This window comes from Genypterus blacodes, unplaced genomic scaffold, assembly GCF_046128005.1.
Source record: "Genypterus blacodes isolate CSIRO-AG114 ecotype Tasmania unplaced genomic scaffold, CSIRO-AGI_Gbla_v1 ptg000061l_1, whole genome shotgun sequence".
Taxonomy (NCBI): domain Eukaryota; kingdom Metazoa; phylum Chordata; class Actinopteri; order Ophidiiformes; family Ophidiidae; genus Genypterus; species Genypterus blacodes.
Genome location: NW_027466873.1, coordinates 4,246,692 through 4,273,445, shown reverse-complemented (window position 1 = coordinate 4,273,445; position 26,754 = coordinate 4,246,692). Strand labels below are relative to the sequence as shown.

The window sequence follows — 26,754 nt, the reverse complement described above, 5'->3', positions numbered from 1 at the left end:
TGTGCGCGCGTGCGAGTGTCATTGATTTGTGTGATTTTCTTCAAATGTTGTGACAAGGGCAGGACATTTAGTGGGTGTGCAAGGTAAATGTCACTGTGATCAATGCTGAGCCGTAGGTGTTGCCTTTCATATTGGTTTGTGGCACCGCATTGATGTAAAGCGTTTGAAGTGGATATTGACAGCGACGACTCCTACCCCACAAAACAACATACATTAAAATAGACAATAGACACCGCATGCATCTCTGCATACACACTATTGTATTTGCATTTGCTACGTGGTTGTCAAGGCTACACACAAAATTGTGGATTTTTATTGGAAACAAATAAAAATGAGATCCTGCCAGCTCTTCTCAGTCCACACTTTTACAGTAGTTAATATTTCAAATCCTCCTTAATCATTGCAGAGTTTCCGTAGCGTAAACGATTATGATGTTGTCCCCCACAAATCCACTCTGATTAAATTTAAATGCAATCATCCAAATTAAGACATGGAAATTATTTCTCCACAACCCCCCTCCCTCAGAGCCCCCCACTCCTCCATTTTCTCTCTAATATTCAGTTTTTAATGACATGGCAGGCGGTGTTGCCGCAAAGAGCCAGTTGTCATTGGTGATGAACTTTCACCTTATTGGCCGCCAGCACCAGAGGCGGCTGTCTTAACCAATTACACGCTCAGGTTTGAGCGCCACTCAGCGACGGTCCAGGTAATGTCCGAGTAAAGCTCCTCCCCCCGCTGGGTCCCATCTCTGCGGTGATGGCAGTGAGGAACCCGGCTCAGACTCATTTCAGGGCGCCCTAAGATAAGTGTGGAGGATGAACGCCGTGCGGAGATGAGGGAGCTATAATTGGGTTGCAGGAGGCTTGAAGTCACTGGAGAGGGAACATGTGATGTTTCTGTATATTCACAACTAAATATTAGTCCGACTTTTAAATGTAAATCGGCTCCTATTTCCATTTCTTCACCGCATTTTACAAATGATCTCTTCCTCCATGTGTAGAGAGATGCAGAGTAAAAACGTGCACATGCGGTAGTGCTACTGCTTTTCTAAGAGTGTGAGTGTGGGTCTGTGTGTGTGTGTGCGTGCATGTTGTGCGTGTGTTACGCTGAAATGTTGAACACTATAGCATCCACTCACACGGACAAGAGCTGCCAGACAAAGGGGATTGTTGGTTTTACAGACTATTTTCAGTTATCCTACTCAGGCTGAAGAGGAGCTACTCTACAAAAACACTTCAATTAGGGAGAGAGAGGAGCGAGGGAGCGAAGAGGAGGAGAAAAGATGGGAGAGGAGACAGGCAGCGTGAATGGGAGTGATACGGTGAACGCTTTCTATGTCCCTGACCTCCTCTCTCTCTCTATCGTTCTCTCTGTCGCTCTCCCTCACCTTGCTGCTGACCCTCTCTTGGTCTGGGCTGTTAAAATGGGCTGTTCATGTGGTGAGAGCTCTTATGTGGCTCTTAGAGGGCTATTGTTTCAGCCACACACACACTCACACACACACACACTGACAGCATCACACTCACAACAGGCATACACCATCTAAAAAGAAGCCCTTTTGTCTACATTTTATTTCACCTGTGAATCTATAGCTACATAATATATAGTAGTAAGAAAATATATATTTTATTATAATACTTTTCTTAGCAAATAAATTTCCTAACGGTAAAAATTAAAAAGGTGAAAGTTTTTTTAAATACATTTCAGCTTTTTTCTATGTACTACTCTGGTTCTAAATAAACCATTCGGGAATCAAACATGAGGCAAAGTGAAAATAAAACAGTCAGTGGAATTATATTTGCACAGTTTTTCACCTTTTGGCGTATTTTTTTTTTTAAGAGGAATCCATGAAGCACAGACTGAATGATGAGCTCTACAATGAGGTCACGGAGCAAATTTCTGCTCCGAGTGAAATACAAGAGCCAGAGAGCCATTAGCCCTGCACCCCGGCTGCTCCGGTCGCCCCACGCAATAACCCAAATCAACCAGCTCCACTCTGTATTGGCTAATGGGACTGGGGCTGCTTCAAAAATGGAGAAAGACAAACTCCACACTCTCGCTCTCACACACACACACACACTCAAATAGACACACACACACACACTTCGTTCCCTCCCTACTAGATAATACAGTGTGAAAAACTAGGCCTGTCCACTGTAGACCTAATTAAAAGTAAGAATTAATGGAGAATGGTGGACTCAGAGAGAGCGGGCAGAGAGAAGAGGAGGAGGAGGGAGGCGGGAGGGGCGAGAGAGATTTGTTGGTTCAAATGTGTACTTTTTCTCTATTATTCAAATGAGCAGCCGGTATCGTTTCTAAAAAATGTGGAGACAAATTTAGCGTCCTGCACAAAGTCGACTTTAACTCTCTGGGAGGATTCTGGCAGAGGATGATCTCTAATGCCTAAATTGCACTCTGACTGCCATCTTTGGTCCAGATTTATGACTGTAGGTAGAGGTTCAATGCCCAAAGCCAAGCTCAGCTTTCAGAACTTGTTTAAAGCAAATTAGGAACTATAACCTTTCTGATGTGATCTAAATAAAATGCGCTTTTTGTGACTTTCACTCACTCATTTTATTCTCTTAAGTGTACTATGATAATGTGTTTGTTGACCATTGGCAAACTTAAGGTTTAAAGCCAAACACACCCGAAACTGACCTAAAGGCTTCGTATTTGATGGAGGAACATCATTTACAACATCTAACTACCAGTGAATCTACCAGTTCATACAAATGTTGACACACCCACAACATACAAGACGTCAGTGCCTAAAAGTTCACTCAGGGTGCACAGCAGAAAATGCAACAAAAGGCAAAATGTCTGTTTTTTTGTGGATGAAAGTACAGTAAACATTACTTCTTTTCCATGAATCACTGAGTGGTCAAAGGCCAAAATACATCTCTGATCTGCTTGTTTTGATCCAGACCCCTCAGCTCCTCTGGGAGATGTTTCCCCGCCGTTCCCAGGGTCCAGAACCAAAGCACGGTGAAGCAGCGTTTATTTTCTATGCTCCACACCCCTGGAACAAACTTCCAGAAGGTCCGAGGTCTGCTCCATCTCTCAGCTCGTTTAAATCATAGCTTTAAACTTGCTTACTGTGGCTTTGCTGTGACTTTTTATTATATGAAATCAGCTGTAACTTTGCAACAAACCTGTTAGTCTTTTATTGGCTTTTAATCTATCAATTAAAAATGTAACATTTAATCACACTTCATCTGTAATTTTGTTGTCCTTTTTTCTGCCATGTGTCTTAACTTGCCCTGTTTCACCAAAAGATTTCAGGAAAGATTCCTGAATGAAAATAATTACAGTAATAGGCCCCTTTAAGTTTGATAAATTCATTTTCCTCACATATATTCACGGGCTGACATGGTGTTTACATTTAGACTAAATCTTTTTGTCTCTAAGCAGTGATGTTTTTTCAAAATGGGTGAATACATGAATATGAGAACACAGTTAAAAGATTAAAGGAGTTACTTTATGCATTTGAAGGTTATCGCCCTGTTGTTTGGCCCAAAGGTGACTGTCTTACCTGTGACATCTGCCGCCATCAGTCCCTCAGCCCTGATGACCTTTACCTGCACCACGCCGACGTCTTTCAGATTGTGGAACGACCTCCACAGGCTCTGAAACATCACAGGGACAGGGGTGAAAGGTCAAAGAGGACAGCAAATTAGCACAGAAGAGGAAGACAGGTCAGTAGCCTGACATTTCATTAAAAGAGAAAAGGGTAGAATATGTCCTTTAACAGAAAATGTAGAGGCTGACATTTATAGTCGAGTCCAACAAAGGATAAATGGCCAAGTTTAATTTCACTGCATGACGTTACACGTCTGGAGAAAATGTTTCTCAACTTTGTACTTTTTGAGATCCTGGCGAAAAAGCTGAGCCACTTTGTAGCGTATTGTAAACAGAAAAATAGCACACAAGCAAGAATGTTGTTAAGCAGAAGTTTGCAAATGTAGCAACAGCAGAAGAATAAAGGAAACACAGTAGCGACAGATAGACTGTGCAATAAAGAATGATGAAGAAAAGATATTATGTTTGAATATAAAAGAATTTGCAAAAATGTACTCGTAGGAGGGTCGTAGGAGGGCAATGTGTGTGAGGTTACATCTGTCAAAATCGATTTGTGTGTGTTGTGTTGGCAGGAAATAGAGAGAGAGAGAGACAGAGAGAGAGAGAGAGAGAGAGAGAGAGACGGAGAGAGGCCGAGACAGAGAGAGAGAGAGAGAGAGCGAGACAGAGAGAGAGAGAGAGAGAGAGAGGGTAATAGGCTGATAATAGAGATATTTTGGAGTGTAGACAGATCCAGTGAAGCGTGACTGGCAGTGATATTATAGTTATGAGGCATGCAAACACGCGCACACACACACTTACGCAAACACACAAACCCAACCTGCAATCGAGAAAGAGTGGAAAATCCACCACCACTAGTTTGGCAGATGAACAAACACACCTAAAACAAGAGCAAACACACTCTGGCACACTCACAAAATCTTTCCCCGTCTTGTTGTTCTATTTTTTTTCCCCGCATACGATGAAAAACCAAGACCAGCTTGTCAAACACGACATCAGACACATCGATATTGTACATAAAAAAAGGCTTTTAGGAGACATGACAAGGGATGATTACGGGTAAAAAGAGGTTTGCAAATCTGCACAAAGCAACTGGTGGGGTATACACACACACACACACATATTTTAAGACTCGTAAACTTGTGTTTTTTGGTATAAGCACATGCATGGGAAACCTGCACCAAGTCCAAACCAAGTAACACGCTGGTGTGTCTTAAAAGCAGAGTGAGAATGCACTTCACTTCAATTTATTTCTCTCTCACTGGCAATAACCCCTCCATCCCCACAGGAGTAATTATAATTTAAATTTCAGAGTCAGGGCCGGGCTACAGACTTAATTCATTATTACCAACTCTGTCAGAGTCTGCCTGTTTCCAGCGATATCATTGTCCAAAAGCTCTCTAAAGGAGATGAGAGGAGAGAGAGAGTGTCTGTGTCTGTAAGAAAGAGAGGGGAAGAGAGAGAGTGTGACAGAGAGAGAGATGGAAGGGAAAGGAAAGATGGAGAGAGAGAGAACTCAATTTTTAGGCACGATCTCTCTGAAGATACAGCTGCTTGTTGTGATTATTTGGGACCAGAGAAGAAGACCTTCACACACACAGAGAGAGAGAGAGAGAGAGAGAGAGAGAGAGAGAGAGAGAGAGAGAGAGAGAGAGAGAGAGAGAGAGAGAGAGAGAGAGAGAGAGAGAGAGAGAGAGAGAGAGAGAGAGAGAGAGAGAGAGAGAGAGAGAGAGAGAGAGAGAGAGAGGAGATAAAGGGAGAGACGAGGGCAAAACTAATGGATAACTAGTTAGCGTGTTAGTGTTGGGCTGCCCGGCTGCGGTTCACTACAGACGCCTGAGAGCGGACGTGCATTTATCGTTTGTGTTTTTATTGTTTCCTCCAGACAACAGCGGAATTTCTCTCGTGAAAACAAAAGATGAAGATGAGGCGAGATTTATTGCCGCCGCGGCCTCGTCTTTCGCTGGAATTATCCTTTGGCAGCGGCGGCAGAAGAGCAGGAAATAGAATATATTGATCAGCATGTCGCATTTCTGTTCAATCAAGGCCTGACGCCGGATGAAACATCCTGGTGCCTTGCCACAGAAAATACAGTATATACGTTAGTGTGCGTCATCGAAGAAGAGGTTTGCTCGAGAACACAATCGAATAAAATATAATGATACTGCACGTCTTCTGTACTTTTCATATACATGCACAGATCAATTAAGGGCACAGAGATCTGAGCGGGGAAATGAGAGAAAATTACTTCTTTAACATACGGCTACAGAAATATTTTCACCCTCCACCTCCAACCCATCCTCCACTCCTTGCCTTCCCCCCTTCCCTCCGCTCTTGCTCCCTCAGGGCGCATTTGGGGTTCAGCCTCCATCCACTATCACGACTGGTGGATAGGACACACCCATCCTCCACCAGGAATCCATTCAAATACTCATCAGAGAGACAGACGGCGATGGATACAATAGACAAACGGTCAGGTGTAGGTGTGTGTATGTGTGTGTGTGTGTGTGTGTGTGTGTGTGTGTGTGTGTGAAATGATGGGGATAGGAAAGTGATGAAAAGGAAAGAGGGACAGAGGAAAGAAGAGGAGGATGAGAGGAAAGTAGGAGGAGGGGGTTGGCCCCCACCCTGTGTGTGTGACTGACAGCTTGTCACTGTGACGTCTTCTTTCTGTGACACACACACACACACACACACACACACACACACACACACACACACACACACACACACACACACACACACACACACACACACACACACACACACACACACACACACACACACACACACACACACACGTATGAATCAGTGCCGCCATCGCCTTACGACTCACTGTCATCTTTATCAGTGCTCCAAATAACATTTCTCTCTCACACACACACACAAGATTATAAACAGCATGATAACTTAAAGCTCCAGAGGAACTCCAGGGTCTCTGAGGTACAAGATGGACAAAGAGTGGACATGGAGATGCATCAGTTGTCACCACGGCTGTGAATGTGACTTCTAACAACTTCAGCAGCGACTTCTGATTTTCACTCTTTCCCAAACATGAAAATCTCAGTTTTTACCTCAGATACGGTAATGGGATCATAGCAGCTGGAAGATGATAAATTCTCTGTCAGCCTGGCCACTCCCCTCTGCCCATTTCTCCAGGAATACTCACTATGGACGTGTGATCTGTTTGACACTCAGTCAAACAGAGGCAGACTGAATCAGGCCCACACTCTGCACTTTATCACATCATATTTACTACTTATGCATTTTTTTTACCTCAACCTTTACCATGTGTCTTACTGTTGTTGGTGTCGGTCACCTGCCCCCTTCTACCGTGTCACATTGTCCAGGTTGTGCACCATAAATGGGGGAGACAGGTATAGCAGGTTTGCAAGGGGGGGGGAAGAGTGAAGTGCCACCATTTCACAAGAGGTCACCATGTCCTCCTTCTCTCATCTACCCATCTTGTGGCCACCCCAGACCCATTAAGAGCCATTAGTGAGTGTGCTCCTCTGCCATCATAATGTATAAATCTCTCCCTCTCCCTTGCTCTTCATCTGTCCCTCTTTATTTCTGGGATGCAGCAATTAGGGATGAAGGAAAGGTTACAGAGAGAAACAGCACATCTAAGGCGGTTGTCACTAAGTGAGTGTATTGCACTGTGTTGCGTATGGCTCCGGCATCACCTGAATTCAAAGTAGTTTGTGGCAGAATTTCATGTGTACCCATACATGCAGACCGAGTGGATGGAAGCGTACACAAGCGCAGATCGGAGACACACACATACGACAATGCAGGACAACTGAAATGAGAGAGACATTAATGAGCATCAAATCCAAACTCAGGTGTCTATTATAAAGGCAGAAAATGAGGATGAGGAAAGCCACCTGCTAAACTGAGTCGTGACCACTGTGTGTGTGTGTGTGTGTGTGTGTGTGTGTGTGTGTGTGTGTGTGTGGGAGAGAAAGGGAGAGCTAGAGAACATGACAGGATACTTCTTTAGATTCTAAATGAGTGTCATCACACAAACGCCGCAAACCGAGTGTGTATGCATTCAATTGAGAGTGTGTTGTACATTTAGCGATACACTGGTACACACCACACTGAGTAAGGGTAATGTGTGTGTGTGTTGTCTCAATGAAGAATGTGCACCTTTCTTCAACGAGCGTATGATCCTCCTCTTTCTTGATTGCGGTCACACTGATGGAGACAACTATGTTGTATGTTGTATGTGTTGCACTGTCAACTCGCCACTTCTTCTTATTCCTGGGTAAAGTTTGTGCACGAGCATGTGTACGTATGTGTATGTGTGTTTGTATGTGTGTGTGTGAGGATGTTTTCTATGGGCCTGTCCTGGATGGCCAGTAAAACCAGACGGCAAAAATGTGAAGAATGACAACTATAACACTCTTCTTTTTCTTTCACTCACTCACTCACTCACACACACACACACACATTCACACACACTCCTGCACACAAACACACACACGGCAGATTAGTGAGGCTTCGAGAACCACTGTAATGTGTTAGTGGTGGTACTTGGTCTTATCAGGAGGTCTTTGATAGGCTACATCTTTATTAAATTCTCCTACTGAAAGATGGCCGGTCTGGGGAGAAGGAATATGTTAATGGATAGAGAGCATTCAAGTCTCCAAACCAACCTCACTGTGCCCCTCCATCTGCATCCCCCCCCCCCCCCCACCTCCGCCCTCTATCGCTCCATCCCTTCATCTGACGCTAGGGCCACAGTGGCAACAGACAAAGAGCTGAGGCTGCTGGAAAAGCGAAGCAGAAATGGAGTGCGCGGGAGACAGAAGGAGGCAGGAGAAGAGGTAAGTGAAGGAAGGAAAATGTCTCGCCTTAAGCCGAGCAGAAAAACGGGGTCTGCGCGAGATGTGAGAGAGGTGAAATAGCTTTTTCTTTTCATTTTACACGCCTTCCCTTCCCGGTGCAACCCTCACCCTTTACCTCTCGCCCCCTATTACACACAAACACATACAGACACACACACTTTCCACCCTCATTTTGTGGCGGTGAGGAGTGCAGCAGCACGGACGGCGGTTGTCTCGATCCTGGAGCTCCCCCCTCTGATCATGAGCGGTTACTACAGCGCGGCGCCGGCTCCTCGCCCTCCCGTGGCTAGCCAATAAGGCACCGCCACGGCTATGTAGGTCGCGGAACCCATGTTCAGCCTGTGGAGCATCGCGGCTGGTGCTTACACGCCCGGTGAAAAACACAAAACACACACCAGCTGGGAGCAACTGCAATAAGAGCACACCTTCGAATCACACAGCTACAGGTGCAGGTGGAGAATCTCACTCCCACATGGCAAAAAGGAAATAGGATCGCGGCGTCAAACAAGCAGATTCATGTCTTTTATATGTCCACATATCTCCATTTCCGCGATTGAGCCTTCTATCAAACACAACATACTCATGGAGCCACTGTCTTGTCTTTTCATATAAGACATGACACTGCTGCAACATTGAGAAATAACACCTCAGGGTGCCGAGAAACGTCACGCGTTGAGGCTGTCACTGAATTAAATCCATTAATTGTGTGTGTGTGCGTGTGTGTGAGAGAGAGAGTGTGGAGTTGATGTCTATGGCGAGTGTGTCTCTGACAACGAGCGAGAGTGACAAGGAGCGAAGGGTTAACTAGGCTAAGACAAAGACATAGGCTGAGAGCATTGTGCTGAGTGGAGGGCCTCTACAGCAGATGGGGCCTTAGGGCTCTCTTTCCCCCTTTCTCTGTCTCTTATACACACACACACACACAAAAACGACTAAGCTTAATGCTCAACAATGATTTTTACACGCATCCATTAATCATAAATGCAGACAAATCACTATCACAAAAATACCAAACAATCATGGCGGCATGAAAGACAGCAACCTGCATTCTTTCCTAACAGCTCGACTCAACAGTGCCAGCGAGAGCATCCTCAACTTTCTTTTTCCCCTCCTTGACCTCTCTCTTGACCTATTCCAATCCTTCTTCCTTCTGTGCACCCAATAACCCCCCCCTCCTCCACACACACACACACACACTTCTACCCCCCTGTCCGCCCTCCTCTCTTCTTCTAACCTCCAGCTTCCTCGCAGCAGACTCTCGTCACATTCGCTTGTGAGGGAGAAAAAGCGATTCCACTCAGTGAATAAGTGAGAATTCCTCATCAAATGTGAATAAACTTTAGAACAATGAGGAGTCTGACTGAGTGACAGTTGCTGCTTGACGTGTTGGGCTGACTCATGACACAGAAGACAATAGTTTACTTTTGTCTTTGCAACACGCATCACTCAGACATCAATCTAGTAGAGGAGCTGCAGCATCAGGCAAATAGACATCTGCATACGAGATGGCTTACAGATCAAATTTACTCTACAGTCTTCATCATGAAAAGTGCCAAAATATGCACAAATAAATGGCATTTCTTTAAAGGCCCCAGAAAGACAAAAGAACAGACTAGTTAACACCTCCACGTCAGCACCATGTGCAACACAGCCCTTCATCTCTGTGTCAGCAGGGGGCACAGAATGGGGATGAGTCACCTGTTACCACATACGGTGAGCAGAAAAAAGAGGAGTTGGCTGCAGATCCGGGTTTATTCACATATTAAAAAAAAGACAATGATGATGGGGCAGAAGCATGCAGTGGATGAAGTAAGCAGCGAAAAAAACCAAAGCCGATCTCCGATTCTGAAGCCACTCTCTGGATGAAAGCTAACTTACATATCTCTGTGTGATCTGGCGCCTCTCTTGCGGGTCATCCAGCATGTTGACTGACAGGTCTGAGATGGAGACAGCAGCGGACGCGGTGAGTGTAACCAGCAGCACCAGCATGCCTTCGCCTTCCTCCAGCGACACGTCCAGTCTGTGTGTGTGTTCTTTGCTGAGGACTGACAGGTCAATTGTACACCTACAGGACAAACACACAGACAGAAACACACACGCGTGCACACACAATTTTAGGAAGTGGTGGGTAAAGTCTATTGAAGCTGTGCTTGTAAAAGCAGAAATATCTGATTCACAAATTATTTTCAAATCTACTTTCTGTTCTGTTGTAATTTTGTCAAAGGTAGTCTCAACTGCAACACTATAAATACTACACTTAAGTACAAATTCTCAGAAAACATACTTAATTATAATGTTGCTATAAGTGCCCTGGCAAGAGACAAAGACTTAAACAAGCAGATACAAAGGCAGCTGACGGAGTTGTATGTACCTTCCCATGAAGTCGTCCTTCTTGCCAGCGTCTTTGTCCCAGACTGTGATGTCGACAAAGCCTCCCTGCTCGTCGTACATGTTGAAATCAAACTGCTCTCTCCACTGGGGGTTCAACGTTTTGGGGATGGTCTGAATGTGCAACAGAAAGAAGGGTTTGCCCATCATTCCTTGTTCACCCAACTGTATTCACCTGTGGGACTCCCTGGCAGGCCCACGAACCGGCCTGTAGGAGTCACTGTTCCATCAACAAGGACTGGATCAACTTGACACCTGTTGTCCCAGTCCTTGGATTCCATATGTCCACAGAACTGCAAATGCTACTGGTGTTGCTACCGCAGCACTTGGTACACATCTTGGGAGGCAATGTTTTACACTATACTATCTACTATCTGTTCAATATAAACGCATACATCATCGTCCCATTGTAGTTTAGTCACAGCCTGTCTTTGCCCACAGAACAACAAAGCACATTTAGGAGTAGACCGGCACGTAAACAACAGGAGTGTGTGGTGTTACCTTGCTCTTGTACTTCTGATGCCCCATTCTGAATTTGACATAGGGGTCACTGCGGCCGTTGGCGTCCATTGGCTGAAGGCCGTGACCCTCTATCAGACTGATGCTTACGATGCCTCGCCACAGCTGGGCTTTTCTGTGCACATCTGACAGACGCATACTCTGATACTGCAGATACACACACACACACACACACACACACACACACACACACACATTCACAGAAACATTTGTGCAAATACACACATTTGTATACATATATATACACGGTATATAGCCGTACACACAACGCCCCACAGAAACACATACACACACACGCACAAAAATGTTAATTAACCACAAGAGAGAAGTTCGACTCTTTGTCAACAAGGAAATAAACAATATCACACTAAACCACATCAGGATAACACAGAGAGGAGCAGGCAAACACGTGATGACGCTGAAACAAGGAATGTTTGCTCTGGAGACTTGTCAGGGATTCCCACGATTCAATGTCCATTTGTTATAAAACTGAACATGTACCAGTTGCTATCCCTTTCCAGTGGTACGTATATACAGCATGTAGGTAAATAAAAGATATCTGTCCATTTTAAACAGGAAATAGGGGATTTTTGTGCGAAGCCACAGAGGAGGAGCGGTGTTGCTGCATCTCTCTGCATCCACAGACGGTGCAAATTCTGATTTATGATTCTTCGTTTAACCCCTCTCAGAATCGTGTCAGTATCCTTCGCGAAGAAACAAAGAGCAGGGTATTTATTTTGTCAAACAACTGTGCCCCTCTCTCTTCTCTCTCTCTCTCTCCTCCTTCCTCGTTAGGGAGAATTTATTAGCAGCGCTTTTGTTTTGCGGGTGAATTTCATTAAACTCTGAAGAAACCCTGCTCGCAAGCGCAGGCCTTTGATCTGGAGATGGAGCCTCTTAATTTCCATTCTCCAGACATTGAACAATGCAAACGGCTCCCTGTGATACAGCCTACCTCCCATGCAGCTACTCCCACATTTCTCCCCATCCCTCGCTGCAAACACACTGTATGCTAATGATGCGAGGTCATTGTTATGTCTTTCTCAGGCAGAATCCTAATTGTTGCCTTGTTTTGTTGCAACATCTCGCTTATTACAGGAAATCCTACTGAATCCAAATCTCTCTGCCAAACTACAGAGGAGATCATAAATAGAGATGTTTACAGGCTGTAAGTCTTAGAGCAGACAAGAACATTTCATTTACGCTTCAGCTTCTGTCATTAACAAAGAAACGAAGGGTTTAAAATGTCCAAACAACCAATTTGTCTGCATCTCTGAAGCAAGTTTTCATCTGCTGTACTGGGCTCAAAATTCAAAGATTAAGAAGAAGTGTTTGTGTAAGAAAATAACCGTGTGCTGTATGCACTCAAACAGAGGAGCAGAGGGGCCTGGTGGGGCAACGCACTAGCTAGTTAGTTTGTGTTTGAGTTAATTCCCGAGTCACAGGCGGGGTGGCCCAGATTGGAGGCTTCAAAGGCTGGGGTTTGGGGAAGCTCGGTACAGCAGGATGTCAGCACCAGCTCCTACCAGCAACACTTCAAGATATGTTCAAACATGTGTCTCTAGGTGCATATCAAACCTTTTAAGTTAAGGAAAATGCAGCATATCTGCATGAAAGTGAGCAGCAAAGTCAGTTACTGGTTCCTTGACATTGGCAACCTTTGACCAAAACTGGAATATACCAAATGTAACAAAATACCTTTGGTGTGAGAATTACGAGCAAACGCCAGTGTACATAAAACAATTCATGTACTTATTCTCATTGTTACAGTTTTTGCTGCGAAACAGATCGATGCCACATGCATGAGCCAATGAGAAGAAGCAGAACCTCGGCCAGCATGCTTTGTGTTCAGCCAATGAGCAGTCACAGAGCAGTCTCTGATGCCAGGCAAGATGACAACTCAAGAACAGGTGATGAGCAAAGTGTAATGTAAAAGGGGTCTGAGAGTGTTTGATTCCCATTTATTTCACTATCCAGGACCCTTTTAATACTAAATCAAATGCTTTATTTTCTCACTAATTAGCTGCAATATCCTGAGTTTATCAAAAGTACACTATATATCAATCGCCTCAAAAATCAACAGAATCACTTTTACCAAAACTCAATCCAAGTCAATTCAATTTAAGAACAAAACGAATCATATAGAAAGTGAAACTGTTAGACAGGCTCTTCTCAGGGAAATTAAAATAAATAAACACTCAGGCCACGGTTGTTTTCTATATGAGCCTATTTAAGCGTAAAGTATTAGTAGAAGTATTAGAGCATATATAACTTTCTGATCACCTACAAAACATGTACATTTAACCACTTAATCCCAAGAGGACCTGGAACTAGGTATTTGATCTATTTTGATCATTCTGAATTATAAACCATTGTGGTGAGAGATTTGAGGTGTTATTGAGCGTGACATTATGATGCAAATACTTTGTTTCTGATTTGCGGTCTCTAGTAGTTTTCTACCGAATCAAGATGTACTGAGCCAACTTCAGCGTGAATGTTACAGATTCATTACTGCGAGGCACCTGAAGAAAATGTGTAAAAGTTTCGTCTGCGGCCTTAAGTGGTCAAACTTAAGTGGTCAAACCTAAGTAAGTAAGCAAGTAGGCAAAGTTTATAATGCCTACTTACTCAAACCTGAAATTACAGTTTGTTTTTTTGGCTCAGTGGCCCGCACATTGTATAAAATGTGTGACCACACCATGATCACAGGTGTTATCACTGGAGGTATATTGCAGCTTGTGGAAAATAAGCCAATGACAATGAGGACAACTAAAGAACAGATAAAGGAAGAACAATTGATAATTCCAATGAGGCAGGAGCAGGAGAAGGAGGAGGAAGAGGAAGGGACAAGGCCAGGGAGGCTCCATCCATGTACACCAGTGAGGAGTGCAGGAGAGGCGAGGTACAGTGCGGTCGGTAGTGATGTTACAGTACAGTGGGAGGTTTGTGTGGTGGGGTTACATGCTGTTTAGTTTACCTTACTAGATCGTTTCCAGTTCCTTCTCAAAAGCATGGTCTGTAAATGAGACAAAGCTGTTACAGAGCGCCCCCCACTGTCTCCCCCGTAAAGCTGCAGGGTCAGAGGGCCTTTGCTTTCAAGTGCAGAGGTCAGCCCAGGCCAGTTGCAGAGGGAGTGGGGTAGGGGGTTATGAGGAGGTGGAGTGGTTTAGGGGGGGTTATGCATTCATCAAATCATGCAAGTTAAGAAAGCAATACCGTAGAAGAAGCGCTCTTATTTGTTACACGATGTTAGGGGTGTTTTTGTCAGTACCATCACACACTCGAGCACACAGTCACGCACTCACACACAGGTAGAGATATACAGTATATATATGCATTTGCAGTTTGTGTTGTTTTGAATGTAACAACTGTTTTTATATCTGAGACACACCTATAAAGATGACCAATAAGACAGAGACATCCAAACAAAAGACCTATTAAAGGCACAGTGTTGGAGCCTTCGTCGCTCTCCAAAAGTATGTGGTTAGTATTTCTTAAACTTTAAGCTTTATATGACCAAATCAGTGTCTCAAATATAAAAAAAAATCAAAAATCTAATTTTATACACAAGAACCCTGACAGATGTACATGTAAGAGTTCTATATTGAGTAGTCGTCGGGTAACTTAAGAGAACATTCAACTTTTGCATTCTTCATTTCACCTGCAATACCAGTAGATGGCAGTAGAGAGCATCATCTGGAGCGCACCTAACCTTGTACTCATTTTCTTCACAGTGGGAGAGCTCCAAAATGATGCTTAACCTAAATAGGATTTATTTGTTCTGTCAAATGTGGACTCTCTGAACTACGGCACTAAATAAGCAGCTGAATTAAGACATCAGATCAAAAGGAATAAAATATTTCCCCCATGACTCTGGCTCGTTCCGGATAGAGCGTGCGGGAGTCCAATTATCCAAACAAATAATTGAACAGAAATAAATGCAACTCTCAAACACGGAACACGGCGGCGGAGGAGCGAGCCAACGTAATTAGGAGGGAGAACGCTCTGCTCTTTGAACACGGAACTTCACTTTTTCACCCGAACATGTTAATTACACTTGTGTTTACGCATATGTATTTGCTGAGCTGAAAAGTTTCCAGTAACCGAGTGTGGTTGAAGCCAGCATATTCCAGTCCAAGACTACCTACCTGAGATCCTGCTGCATGGTGACACAGATACTAAACTTCTTCAACACACTCACGTCTTTGCACTTTCACTTATAGTAGCTACAAATGACTTACACACAATCTAAATTACTGTAAATCCTAAAAAAGCAGGTCATATTGTTTGTTCCTTCCTCAAAAATCAACTGTGCTGCACCTAATTCTTTACCTAAGATCTCTGTATTGGGTTTCATTATATTGTTCTTTATCTCAACTGTTCTGTGTTGTCAATGGTGTAAATCAGGACAAGTGGGAGGAATGTCACCCACAAGAGAGGGAACATGTAACCTGTGCAGGACGAGCGACAGACAAAGATGAGTGAGTGATGTAACTGAGACATTGAATTTCCTTACAGCATCCTTTATGTCTCCTTCCTTGGGTGACAGTGTGACCGCCAGTTCCAGAGTGCCCAGGTAGTTTTCAGGGTACTGCGGGTCCTTCAGGTCTAGAGTTACATCCAGCATCCTATAGAGACGCAAAGTAAAAGGCATTTAGGACAGTGTTCTAATGGGGGGGGGTCCTGGATTGCAAAACTGGATTGTGAAATCTATTTTGGGAGCTAAACCAGCTGATCCAAACAAAACAATACATGGACAGTATTAACAGCTAAAGATAACAATTAAATAACATAACAATTAAAGTAGAAGTAAAGGTGAGCTGAATTTACATATTTCTATAAAAATTGAGAGATTTTGCCTAACCCTCCTGGAATGTCATCTCCTTTTTCTTGCATTTTTCTTGGTTCTCCATCTTCATCAACATACACATCTGCACTTGTCTCTTCTTGATTCACCACCATCTTTGCTAGCTGACCAACACAGCTTCTTCTACTGCTTCCCATCTTCTCGGCCACACCTCCATCTTTTCCAATTGCCCTCTTATTTCATATCATCTACCTAACCTTCTCATGTTCCGGTGAACAGATGACTTGACTTCTGGTAAAGGACAGCTCACTCAGAATGTTTTATAAACTTAAAAAGTGGAAACGTGGCCAATGCATAAATATTTCACAGATTTCTGAAGGGCAAGAACTGAATTTAATTATCACATCCACCACTGTCATATTTACTTTAGATGAGATGGTTTGAAATGAAGTAATTACAATTTTAAAAACACTTCCACTGTTGCAAAATCACACTTTTATAGCACAATTCGTATTTGTGTGAAGCCATTCCTCTGCATAATCTCCCATTGCACTGTTGTGCTTCACATAAAGGTGACTTACTAAGTAAGACCACTAGAGGGAGGCAACACACCGCATTTGTTGAGGACAAACAAATCAAAAGGCTGTCAGTCAAGGATTATTCAGTACTTCTGAACTCAGAGAGCAGACCGACAAGCAAACAGATCAGGAAAAGGAGATAAGGGAGGTATGAAGGGAAAAAAGAGAATGGAAGGAGGGGAATAGAAAGAGACAGAGACCTCTGGTGTTCCAGTGACTCCAGGTAGAGATAAGCCGAGCCCATGAAGTCATCCTGAAGCCCAAAGTCATAGTCAAAAACCTGTAGAAACATCACAGCAACTGTCAATGGGAGGCTCCTTAACACAACACTGCAGAAACTTAAGAGAACGATTTCTACTATGACCTTCTGGCAATTTATACTAAAAAAGAACAGACATTTGATGCTGAGTGTAGCTTAAATGCACATTTTCTCTACCTTGACATACAGCGGCTCCCTCAGGGTTTCCACCAGAAGGCTGACTCTCTCATCCCACACAGGGTTGAGGTTCTTATGGATCGTCTTACTCCTGAAAACCTCCTTCCCCGCAATCTTAAACTTGACATATGGGTCACTAGTCCCTGCAGAAGAAAATACACACACAAGACATGAGTGTAAGACATACGTGTACTTTGAAGGCCCTGTGGAGTACTAAATGTTGGAAGATGGTCCTCAAATATCCCATCTCATACAGTACCAGCACTTAACCATTAGATGGTGGTGTTAGATTGCATTGTATTAAACTGTGCAGATGATTTCGGGGATCAAACAATTTTTACTGAAAGTACAAATAGAAAGAGGAAAGATAGAGATGATAAAGAGACCTAAAGATGTATTGGGCTTGCAGGTTCACAGGTACATGTTCATGCTCAAAGGTTGACAGTTATAACAAGTACAGATATATTCACAATGAAGAAGGAAAATGTAACTTTGTATTACTGAAGTCTCGTTTGTTACCCTATAAATAGAAACTGATCCATATTGATTCTGTTGCTACCTTATTCTACCATGATGTTTCCCACATATCAGAGCAATCAATCAAACAAACAGGAAAATAAAACTAAGACAGACCAGATGTAAAATGCTTTTAAAATTAAATAATAGATAGAGTTAACAAGCATGGCAGAGTCGGAGTGACGTAGAAGTATCAGAGCCATGCTTTAAAAAGACACGAGAAGACATGACAGACAGACAGACAGTAGGAGAGAGACTATCTTATTGTATTGTATATAATCATGTGCCAATGTGAAGTGCTCCACCAAAGATGCATTAGTCACCGATCTCCTTCGCTCTCTCTGTTGCCAAGTCCCTATGGGTCGATATACCACAGACGCACATCGCTAGCTCTGAGCGTCTACATCCCGGGGTGGCAGCTTTATGGAGCCATAAACAAACAGGCCTAAAGGAATGAAATGGGGTTGCAGGTGGTTTGCGGCTGAATATGAGGGAGGCCTGGTCACAGATGGAGATCACAGAGGTGCTTTCTACAACTACCTTGCATCATCTTCTTTAAAAGGACTTCCTACAGTTAGGGAAGTCAATAAAGAAGGAAAGTGATTGTATGTTACACATAAGTGCAGGTGGGAGTGTATGTCAGCAGGCACTCAACAGGAATTAGAAGCATGATGGTTGATGTAGAGCCCTAAAGCTATCTGGAGTTGAGGCAGTAGTTTTGATGGACTGGTGTTCCCTGGAGGGTTTCACAGGAGGAGAGTCTGACCAACAAAGTTGTAGGTGCATGCGGTAGGAAAGTGTTAAAAGTGACATGGGACACAGAGGGATATTCACCCAAACAGCCCAACATTCAGTGGCTTACATGAGGGAATTAATCCATTTATCTTGCCCGATGCTGTTAAATCAACCACAAAACACCAAAAGAGTATCCAGGCACAGGGATAAATGGGTTTGTGAGAGCACCCAGAGGCACACTCAGCAGGTAAAATAGTCTTGGGTGTGACGCAGAGGCTCAGCTAAAAGCCCCTTAGACTCGTTTTTGAGATCTGCTCTCTGTCTTCCTGGCAGGCGGTTGAAAACGTAATCCACCTAGAGATTTATCCCCGCTGAATACCAAAGGGGCCACAGGCGTAAAAATACTGCTCACTTTGACCAAAGTTTACTGATGCCACAATAGCTTGTTTGAAGCCACAATCAATGGCAGAGCAGCTTTTGTCCTCATCATTCAACTGTAGCTGGCATTTGAGGCCGCAGTTTGCAGGGGTGAGACGATAACTTGACATCAGGCATGTAAACATGATTTGCTCCTCCACATGTGTTTCCTGTGGTCACGGTCTCTCCAATTATGCAACGCGTCATGCTCAAAGATTAGTGGAATCAGTGCAGGTTTCATCTCTGCATCTTGTCTGTGAGCTGAAGTCTTTGTAAGGCAGGTGGTGGGTCAAGTGTTCTGGCTTTTACTGAGTATCTTGGGGAAAGGGGTGTGTGTAAAATGTGTGGTAAGTCCTAATAAAGTCCAATTAGAGCTAATAAGAATCCAGGACCATTCAGAGCCTGCAGCTGAAACTTTACATCAGCCATTACAGAGGCTGGTAGAAAATTCATAACAGTCCGTCACATCTAATGCTTCCCAATAAATTCTAATCCTGAGTCCAATGGTTCAGGGGCATGCGTGAGAGTATTGCTTGGTTAGTCATCTCACAGCTACATTGAAGAACCCACTGGAGTAAAGGTGAAGAACATTGTGCCCGTGGTCAGTCCAATGATGTCACGATGGAGAAACGGCAGCCTTCACTCCTGCGTTTGTGAGATGGTAGGAGCGAGGACAGCGTGGGGCCTGTATACTCGAGGGAGGACACTTTTGCATCGAAAACACTATGAGGATGATGTATTCAGAGGGATTTCCAAAGATAAAGCAGCAGATAAAGCAGCAGGACTCTGAGTTAATGAGACGTGTATGTTAGTGAACTGTGATTAGAAAACATAAAAGCTCTCTCGCATGACTTTAAACTAATGTGGAAAACCATCAATTACTCAGCATCTCCATTCCCATTATGAATATGTGCATACTCGTTTCACATTCATGATCAATAGCTCTCTGTGTCAGTGTGGGCCTGGAAGACGGCCCTGAATTATTAATTGATAAAATATGAGCAGGTAATTACATTTCCACTGAGGACTAAAAATAAGCATTGCACCCAGTGAGAACAAAAAGATCAACTCACACAGCGCTCCATAGTCACAGAAGAAGAGTCAAAGTTGCCTCATCACTCGCTCCTTTTCAAATTAATTACACGTCTTTTTCACAATACTAATTCAAAAGGTTGCAAGATGCTGTTGAATAAATGGAACAAGAGGCAGATCAACGCACGCAGCATCTCACTAATCAGGGACAAGCTAGAATTTGCACAGTGGTAAAAGCCTTTACACATCTGAGACTTGTTGGTAACGCTATGAATATGGATGACGACCAACCTGCTGATAGCATTAGGGATTCAATAATGTATGATGTCACCGTGATATCAGCACTGTATCAATCCTCCTAACTGCCAGTTATCCACTCAAAGGGGAATTTCAATGATAAGAGGTAATAAAACATTTCGAAGGATAATAAAACAACAGAGGATGTTCTTCCTGCGGCAGCTAAATAAGTTCAACCTGCATAAAGACAATGATGGTGCACTTCTACTTTGCCATCAATGAGTCCATCCTCACCTCCTCCATCACCAATCTGCGTATAATTCGGTGTGCAGAGATGGTCCAGGACTGGTACGCCACCTGAACCCTGGGGCGGTCGCACAAGACTGTGGCCGACCGCTCCCGCTTATGTTTATTCCATATAGTACTGTAAAATAAAAGTGATTTATCTTTCTCAAACACCAAAGCAAATTCCTTGTAAGTGAAAACTTCTTGGCAATAAAAACGATTCTGATTCTTAAAGGAAGTGGAAGTGATAATTGTATTGTCTCAATAGTGACATCTAAAAGGTAGTAGGGAGGAATAACAGCACTTATCTACTCCCATGATTCCATCCGAAAACAAACCAAGTCTAAATATAAATAAATAGATCTAAACCATACAGACGTGAGCAAAATGTTCCCAGGCAATCCGGCCTGCCACAATTTATGAAAAATCCTATACGGAGGTGTGTGTGAAAACAGAGAAAACTATGAAGTTAAAGGAAAGTTCAGGATCGTCGCTTTAAGGTCGGTATAAACCATACATTCACAGCCGTTCCTGTCTCAGGGCTTTGCTGATATACAGCTCAGGAGGGCTCATTCAGAGTCTGCCAGCACATTTCCTGTCATGAAGCTTTTATTGAGAACCACACCAAGGTGGAGGCGCACTGATGCTGAACATGAGGTGCGAGAGCCAGAGAGCAGAATAAGGCAGTAAAGCTTCCCATGGTCGAGCCATAAAGCCTTCCAGCATGCTTCAGCTGAAACCCTCACACCCAGATAGAGCAGGGAGTGTATGTGTGTGTGTGTGTGTGTGTGTGTGTATGTGTGTATGTATGTACGTGTAAATGGGTTAATGTCCAATGTGCAGTGGCAGGACTGACGTATGGTTCCAGCTCTGGGTTTCCCATTACCCAGAATGCAATCTGTTCAAAAGGATGTATTGGATAAGGCTGCAAAGGCAAGGAAATCCATCACTGGAGGATGGCAGATGAGTGGAGTTGCCTGTCTCATTACAATTACACACCCATATGCTTTGGCTTTGAGGTTGTTTTTTTCTATGCAACACAGTTAACATACAAGCCGTCACAGTTAGAGATTCTGCTTAACACAGCTGAGGCTAATGTGCGGGATAAAGATAAATGCCAACAACAGAGCAGTGTGTGGGAGGATAATACAAGAGGTGAGAAAGCACTGAAGAAGACAAAGGGAGATGTGCAGGTTTTGACTCTCACACAGTTTCCATGTTCCAAGAAGCTGTTGTGTGGCAGACTCAGGCTGGATAATTATCTGAGCGGGAGACTCGCAGGTCTTCCTTGCTTTTTTGTGAAATCAGAACTAATGACCAAGTATGCTCTTTGAACCTCCACATTAAATTACTGTGCAGCCTGACTTGCAGGAAACACACGCGTGCACACCCACAGGTACTTGAACATTAGAAAAAAAAAGCAAATACACAAATACACAAACACAAATTGCAGAAAATACTCCGAAGGCTGAATTTCTCTTCGGCAGAGATGTGTACAAGCTTCAGACTCCACAATATTTCTACATAGCCAGATAATCATTATCCCAGACCAGCACTGAAACCAACATTAACAGTCATAAACCCTGTTGCATGAAAATATCTTTGAAGCCTCTCTCACACTGTGAAACTGGTGTGGAGTGTTCATCAACTATTTGATTATTCTTTGATCATAAACTGGGAAATAGGGAAGTAGTCTACATAGTTTCAAAAACAGGAAAACATGCCTGAAACACATCAGAGTGAAGTCACACACCCGAATGCAGTGTGTCACACTCTGCACCTGGGCTCTTTGCTCCTTCATGGGGCAGTGGGAGTCGTTCTGCTGACAGTGATGGAGCTGTGCTGCATGTGTCTACTTAAGACTCAGAGCCTTAGAGGGGAGAATATCAGCTAAGAAATGCAAAGGGCCCTCCGGTTGGACTTTTGTTTCTGTTTTTCTGTTTCTAAATGTATTGTTTTATATTAAATGAGCTGCAAGTCAAAATGAAACTGCCATGCATTCTATTTTATGGAACGGTGAGGGTTACACAAATATGTGCACAACATCCAGATCAAAGCCTTGTGAGACTAAACACAGAGAAATATTGATAACGCTGTCCCACTCTAGAGAAAATGTCATTCTGTCTGTTGATTTTCATATACATACACTGTCACTGCACAGTTCATTGTATAAATAAGTGTAACACTGAGGCTATACGCACTGAAAAATCAATCAAACAAAATAATCACTTTGTTTAGCTTTGTGCTGTCAAAATAAAATAATCCCTTTGTTTAGCTGTGTGCTGTGTCGCTCACAGGCTGTTCAGACTTTCAGCCAGGAGGCTCGGATGACTGGTGCTGTGTTTAGCCATTTTAAATTCTAACAGGGGTGGTAATGCAGCAAAGGTGTCACTCAGCATGGAGCCCTTGTTTCCATCACCAAGAACAGAACAAGCAAGCCAACCAACCAGAAGGCCAGCTTTACATTTTCAAGCCATCACTGTCGAGAAAACATCTCATAAAATAAACATGACCATCAGCTCTTGCTTTTAGTCATAAGCAGTTTGCATTTCAGCTAGCAATTTCCTCCATTTGGCCCATTTGAGTCACAACAAATGACGCCTGGTTTGGCTCTCACATGCTGGCTGGATGGGAAAACAAGCTGGCTCAATGTTCTCCATCTAAAATGTGCAACAGTCAATCGTCGCTGGATTCCATCAAAGACTTTGGAGTCTTGAAAATGAAACCATAAAGTCAGAAGCTGCACTGTAAGTCATTTAGGGATGAGCGTCTTTTAACATGGCAATGTTGCTCAGCATTACCAAAAGTTCTAGTCAAAAATAAGTCTCCCATTCTGTTACACACAAACACAAGACATCAGGAGGCGGGAACAGAGGACAGTGTGTCAGTTACGGGACTACAGTCAAAGCTTCACCTTGTCACACCAAGGCTAAAGGGAATAAGAGGTGGAGAAACAGGTCAGTGCATTTCCAACTGGGGTCACGCCACCTCTGTATCGCTTGCCCAATTTGGAGGCTCCTCAAGTATGACAGCAAAGACAGGGTGAGGACACCAGGGACATGCAGGACACGTCATACGTCCGGGAATTCAGAGTTATTTTTACAGATTCAATTTGTGCTTTAAGTCACACTGCTTGATTGATCCACAATTGAAATAGTATTTTTAATATCACTGCCTGTCCATGCTGTCAACAGATTACAGGCTGGACTGGTGGAAACATGAACAAGTTACTTTGGTTTCAGCAAGTAGATCCTAAACGATGTCAGTTGACACGAGTGATGCTTCCTTTACTCCAATTAGGGAACCATGCCTTGTCTTCTGTGGATAAAGGACAGTCGTTCCTCCAGACCTCTGCACTGTGACAGTTCTTACAGATAACAACCAACCTGCAGAGCTGGATATCCAGACAAAGGGAGAATCAGAGAGGACTGTGGCAGACAAGAGACATCGCGTCCCTGTTGTCACATATTGAAGAAGAAGCCGACAAGAAGTTACACACACACACAAATGTAGGTGTATTGTCTGAGAGTCAGATCATCTGCGAGTGTACTTGGTCCACTGAATAGCTGAATGTTTAATGAGTGATCAAAGGAGAAAGGACCGACATAATGCTGAAGGGGAGGACAAGGATTTAACAAGCAGAAATGTAATCAATGTCATTAATGAGGATTAAAAAAAAGTCACTGTTCAGGCTACTGAGTTAGCATTCCGATACCATCCTATACCATCTTAGAAAAATAATCATGCCATTAGTCTGCCTGTCTGAATGTGAAGCAGGCTGACTGAATGTTCTTACTCATGAATCTCTGAAAAGATGGTGGCTCAAAACTGACTTGCTGAAAAAACTGAAAAGTCTGCAAGACATCAATAATTAATGTCAAGGCTTTTAGTGAATCAATACAGGACTGGACTCAGTTGTTCCTCCCAGCAAAATACTTCTACTGTACCTGACAGGCCAGTTTTTCGCCAATCGGCATACCTCGCTAAGGAAGCCCACACTTATTAGTTAATGGAAAAGCCCCGGAAACCTCTTCATGTCATCACAACAAGATGATTCTTCTCTGTCTACAGTCCAAGAAGCTGCGTTAAACGCTGTGAGTGCAACTATGTCTGCATTTCAAGAATTCCATAAGGAGACTCAAATGGACTGAATGGAATGTTCATGAATCATGTCTGATGTCTGTCCGTCTTTCTCTCTCTCACTCTCCCTAATGAGGCGTCTTGCCCAGGACGGCTGAGCTCTGCACCTCGCTGCTCATTATCCAGACAGGTAGTCGGGCAAAGAGTATGGGGAAGAGCAGGACAGTATGATGCATTTGTCATTATGGTACCCGCTACAACCGGTAATAAGCCCATGGAATCCATCACTATCCCAAACTATCCGTGAGAGGAGGGTTTATGAGAATGTCTCAGTTCTTGCCTGTTATGGTTGGCCGGGCTCTTCCACGCGCCAGACAAAAAATAGCTTTGAGTTACACAGATTGCAGGCTTCCCCACTGGACATCTGTCCTGCATGTTGAGTCACAATTACACTCCAACTCTGGGGAAGACCTCATCCTGTGTAGCAGAAGGGCGTACGTAGGGGAAAATTGTAATGCACAGCACCAAATATAGCAGCCATGGTTCAGCTAGCGCAATGACTCTTACTCAAGCGCGCGCCCCTCTCTCTCTCTCTCTCTCTCTCTCTCTCTCTCTCTCTCTCTCTCTCTCTCTCTCTCTCTCTCTCTCTCTCTCTCTCTCTCTCTCTCTCTCTCTCTCTCTCTCTCTCTCTCTCTCTCTCTCTCTCTCTCTCTCTCTCTCTCTCTCTCTCTCTCTCTCTCTCTCTCTCTCTCTCTCTCTCTCTCTCTCTCTCTCTCTCTCTCTCTCTCTCTCTCTCTCTCTCTCTGGGTTGTAAGATCAAACGCTTACAGCATGATTGAGTCATCAAGCAAAACTTAACCACATAATTATTCCGGTATCATCATCATTCCAAAATTCTGCCCTCTTGTAAGGTAAAGCGAATCGTTTTCATGCTTAGGGGCACAGGCAATGTGGGGCATATTTCCCGGTAATTCCATTTTGCATCACACATAGAAAATTGAGTGAACTGCAAGGATGATGGGTTTTAATGAAGCCCTACATGGGATGAGCGATAAAAGAGAGAGCAAGAGAGTGAAATGTGACAATAAGTACTGAAGGTGACAAGAGCGGTGTTGCCTGCTGCAAAGATATTACACAGGCAAAAAGAATCATAACAACTCCCTGGGTAACAACATTAGAATGCCATCAAGTGAGACAAAACCAGAGAGAGGAAAAACTAAACTAAACTTTGTCATTCCACATGACGCCAAATAATGTTACCGTGACGACATACACTCCGCTCCTACCTGTCCGATCTCGGATGGCCAGGTTGTTCCCTTTCTTTAGGATGATGTCCAGCTGGTACATGGCTGGAGTAGCAGGTCGCGGCGGCGGCTCTGCATTACTGGGCCCCACTATGTTGATGCCCTGTGGGAAGGAAGAAATGACATAAGTTGCCATGGTAACCCCATGTATTTTATGTAGAGGAAGAGAAAACGATGCTGTAGATGCCACATTATGCTGTACGGGTAATAACACCATGAGAGTGAGGAGATAAGTAGATAAATAACTACACACGACGTCGACATACAAACCATCAGACAGTATAAACCACTTAACTATTTAAAGGAATCAGTAAATGGCTCAGCATGAGTGAATACTACTGCATATTTGATATTCACAAGTGCATATGAAGATCTGCTCCAAAATTGGATGTTTATCTGAAAACTGATAATATTGCTAAAAACAGGAACTGAATGATGTTGGCATTAATCTTTTTCAATTGTTTGTCTCCATGATTGATGTGCAATGTTTATTTTGCAATAACACTCAGTGATCTCTCAATAAGATTGTGCTTATGAAAATATAACAAGAATAAAAATGGACTCAAGGTGTAAACAAAAGTATTTACGACTCACAAAAAATAATATTAATGTTTTAGTGTTTTATACTGTGAACGTTGCATGTGTAGGGTGATGGCATGTAATGTCTATAGATGGTCTCTGCTGGGGGTCATCTCTGCAGCTCAGCATGTGACCCTGATGTCAGTGCTGCACTCCATCAGAATATCCCACTGGGTCAGACTCAGGTTCCTCCTGGAGCTAGAAGCCTCTTAGCAAACCACACCATTAACCAGGCTATGAATGCTTTAAAATCCACTAAGAGCTCCATCTCTCCTTCATATGATGCCCATCCTGCTCCCCAGCTCTCGCTTTCTTCTCCACGCTTATCAACCCATGCGTGGGCTCTCCTGTCATGATTCCGCCGTTGTCGTACTCTGAGATGTGGCCAAGAATATCTGTGAAAGACGGC

The 26,754-nt window shown here is 43.6% G+C and overlaps 1 protein-coding gene across 3 annotated transcripts in view; it reads right to left on the bottom strand.

The window, feature by feature from the left end:
* mctp1a (multiple C2 domains, transmembrane 1a) overlaps window positions 1-26,754 on the bottom strand; it is a 109,285-nt gene that overhangs the window by 46,616 nt on the left and 35,915 nt on the right. For 2 of the 3 annotated variants that reach the window (XM_076154186.1, XM_076154187.1), the window contains exons 1-10: window positions 25,749-25,859; window positions 17,161-17,303; window positions 16,925-17,004; window positions 15,856-15,967; window positions 14,317-14,355; window positions 13,664-13,669; window positions 11,322-11,486; window positions 10,804-10,934; window positions 10,311-10,497; window positions 3,533-3,626 (exon numbers count right to left, since the gene is read on the bottom strand). In XM_076154186.1, the coding sequence (XP_076010301.1) occupies window positions 3,533-3,626; window positions 10,311-10,497; window positions 10,804-10,934; window positions 11,322-11,486; window positions 13,664-13,669; window positions 14,317-14,355; window positions 15,856-15,967; window positions 16,925-17,004; window positions 17,161-17,303; window positions 25,749-25,809 (1,018 nt within the window). In that variant the 5' untranslated portion in view covers window positions 25,810-25,859. Of the gene's footprint in view, window positions 1-3,532; window positions 3,627-10,310; window positions 10,498-10,803; window positions 10,935-11,321; window positions 11,487-13,663; window positions 13,670-14,316; window positions 14,356-15,855; window positions 15,968-16,924; window positions 17,005-17,160; window positions 17,304-25,748; window positions 25,870-26,754 lie in introns of those variants that run through there. The other variant, XM_076154185.1, reaches the window with a different exon arrangement.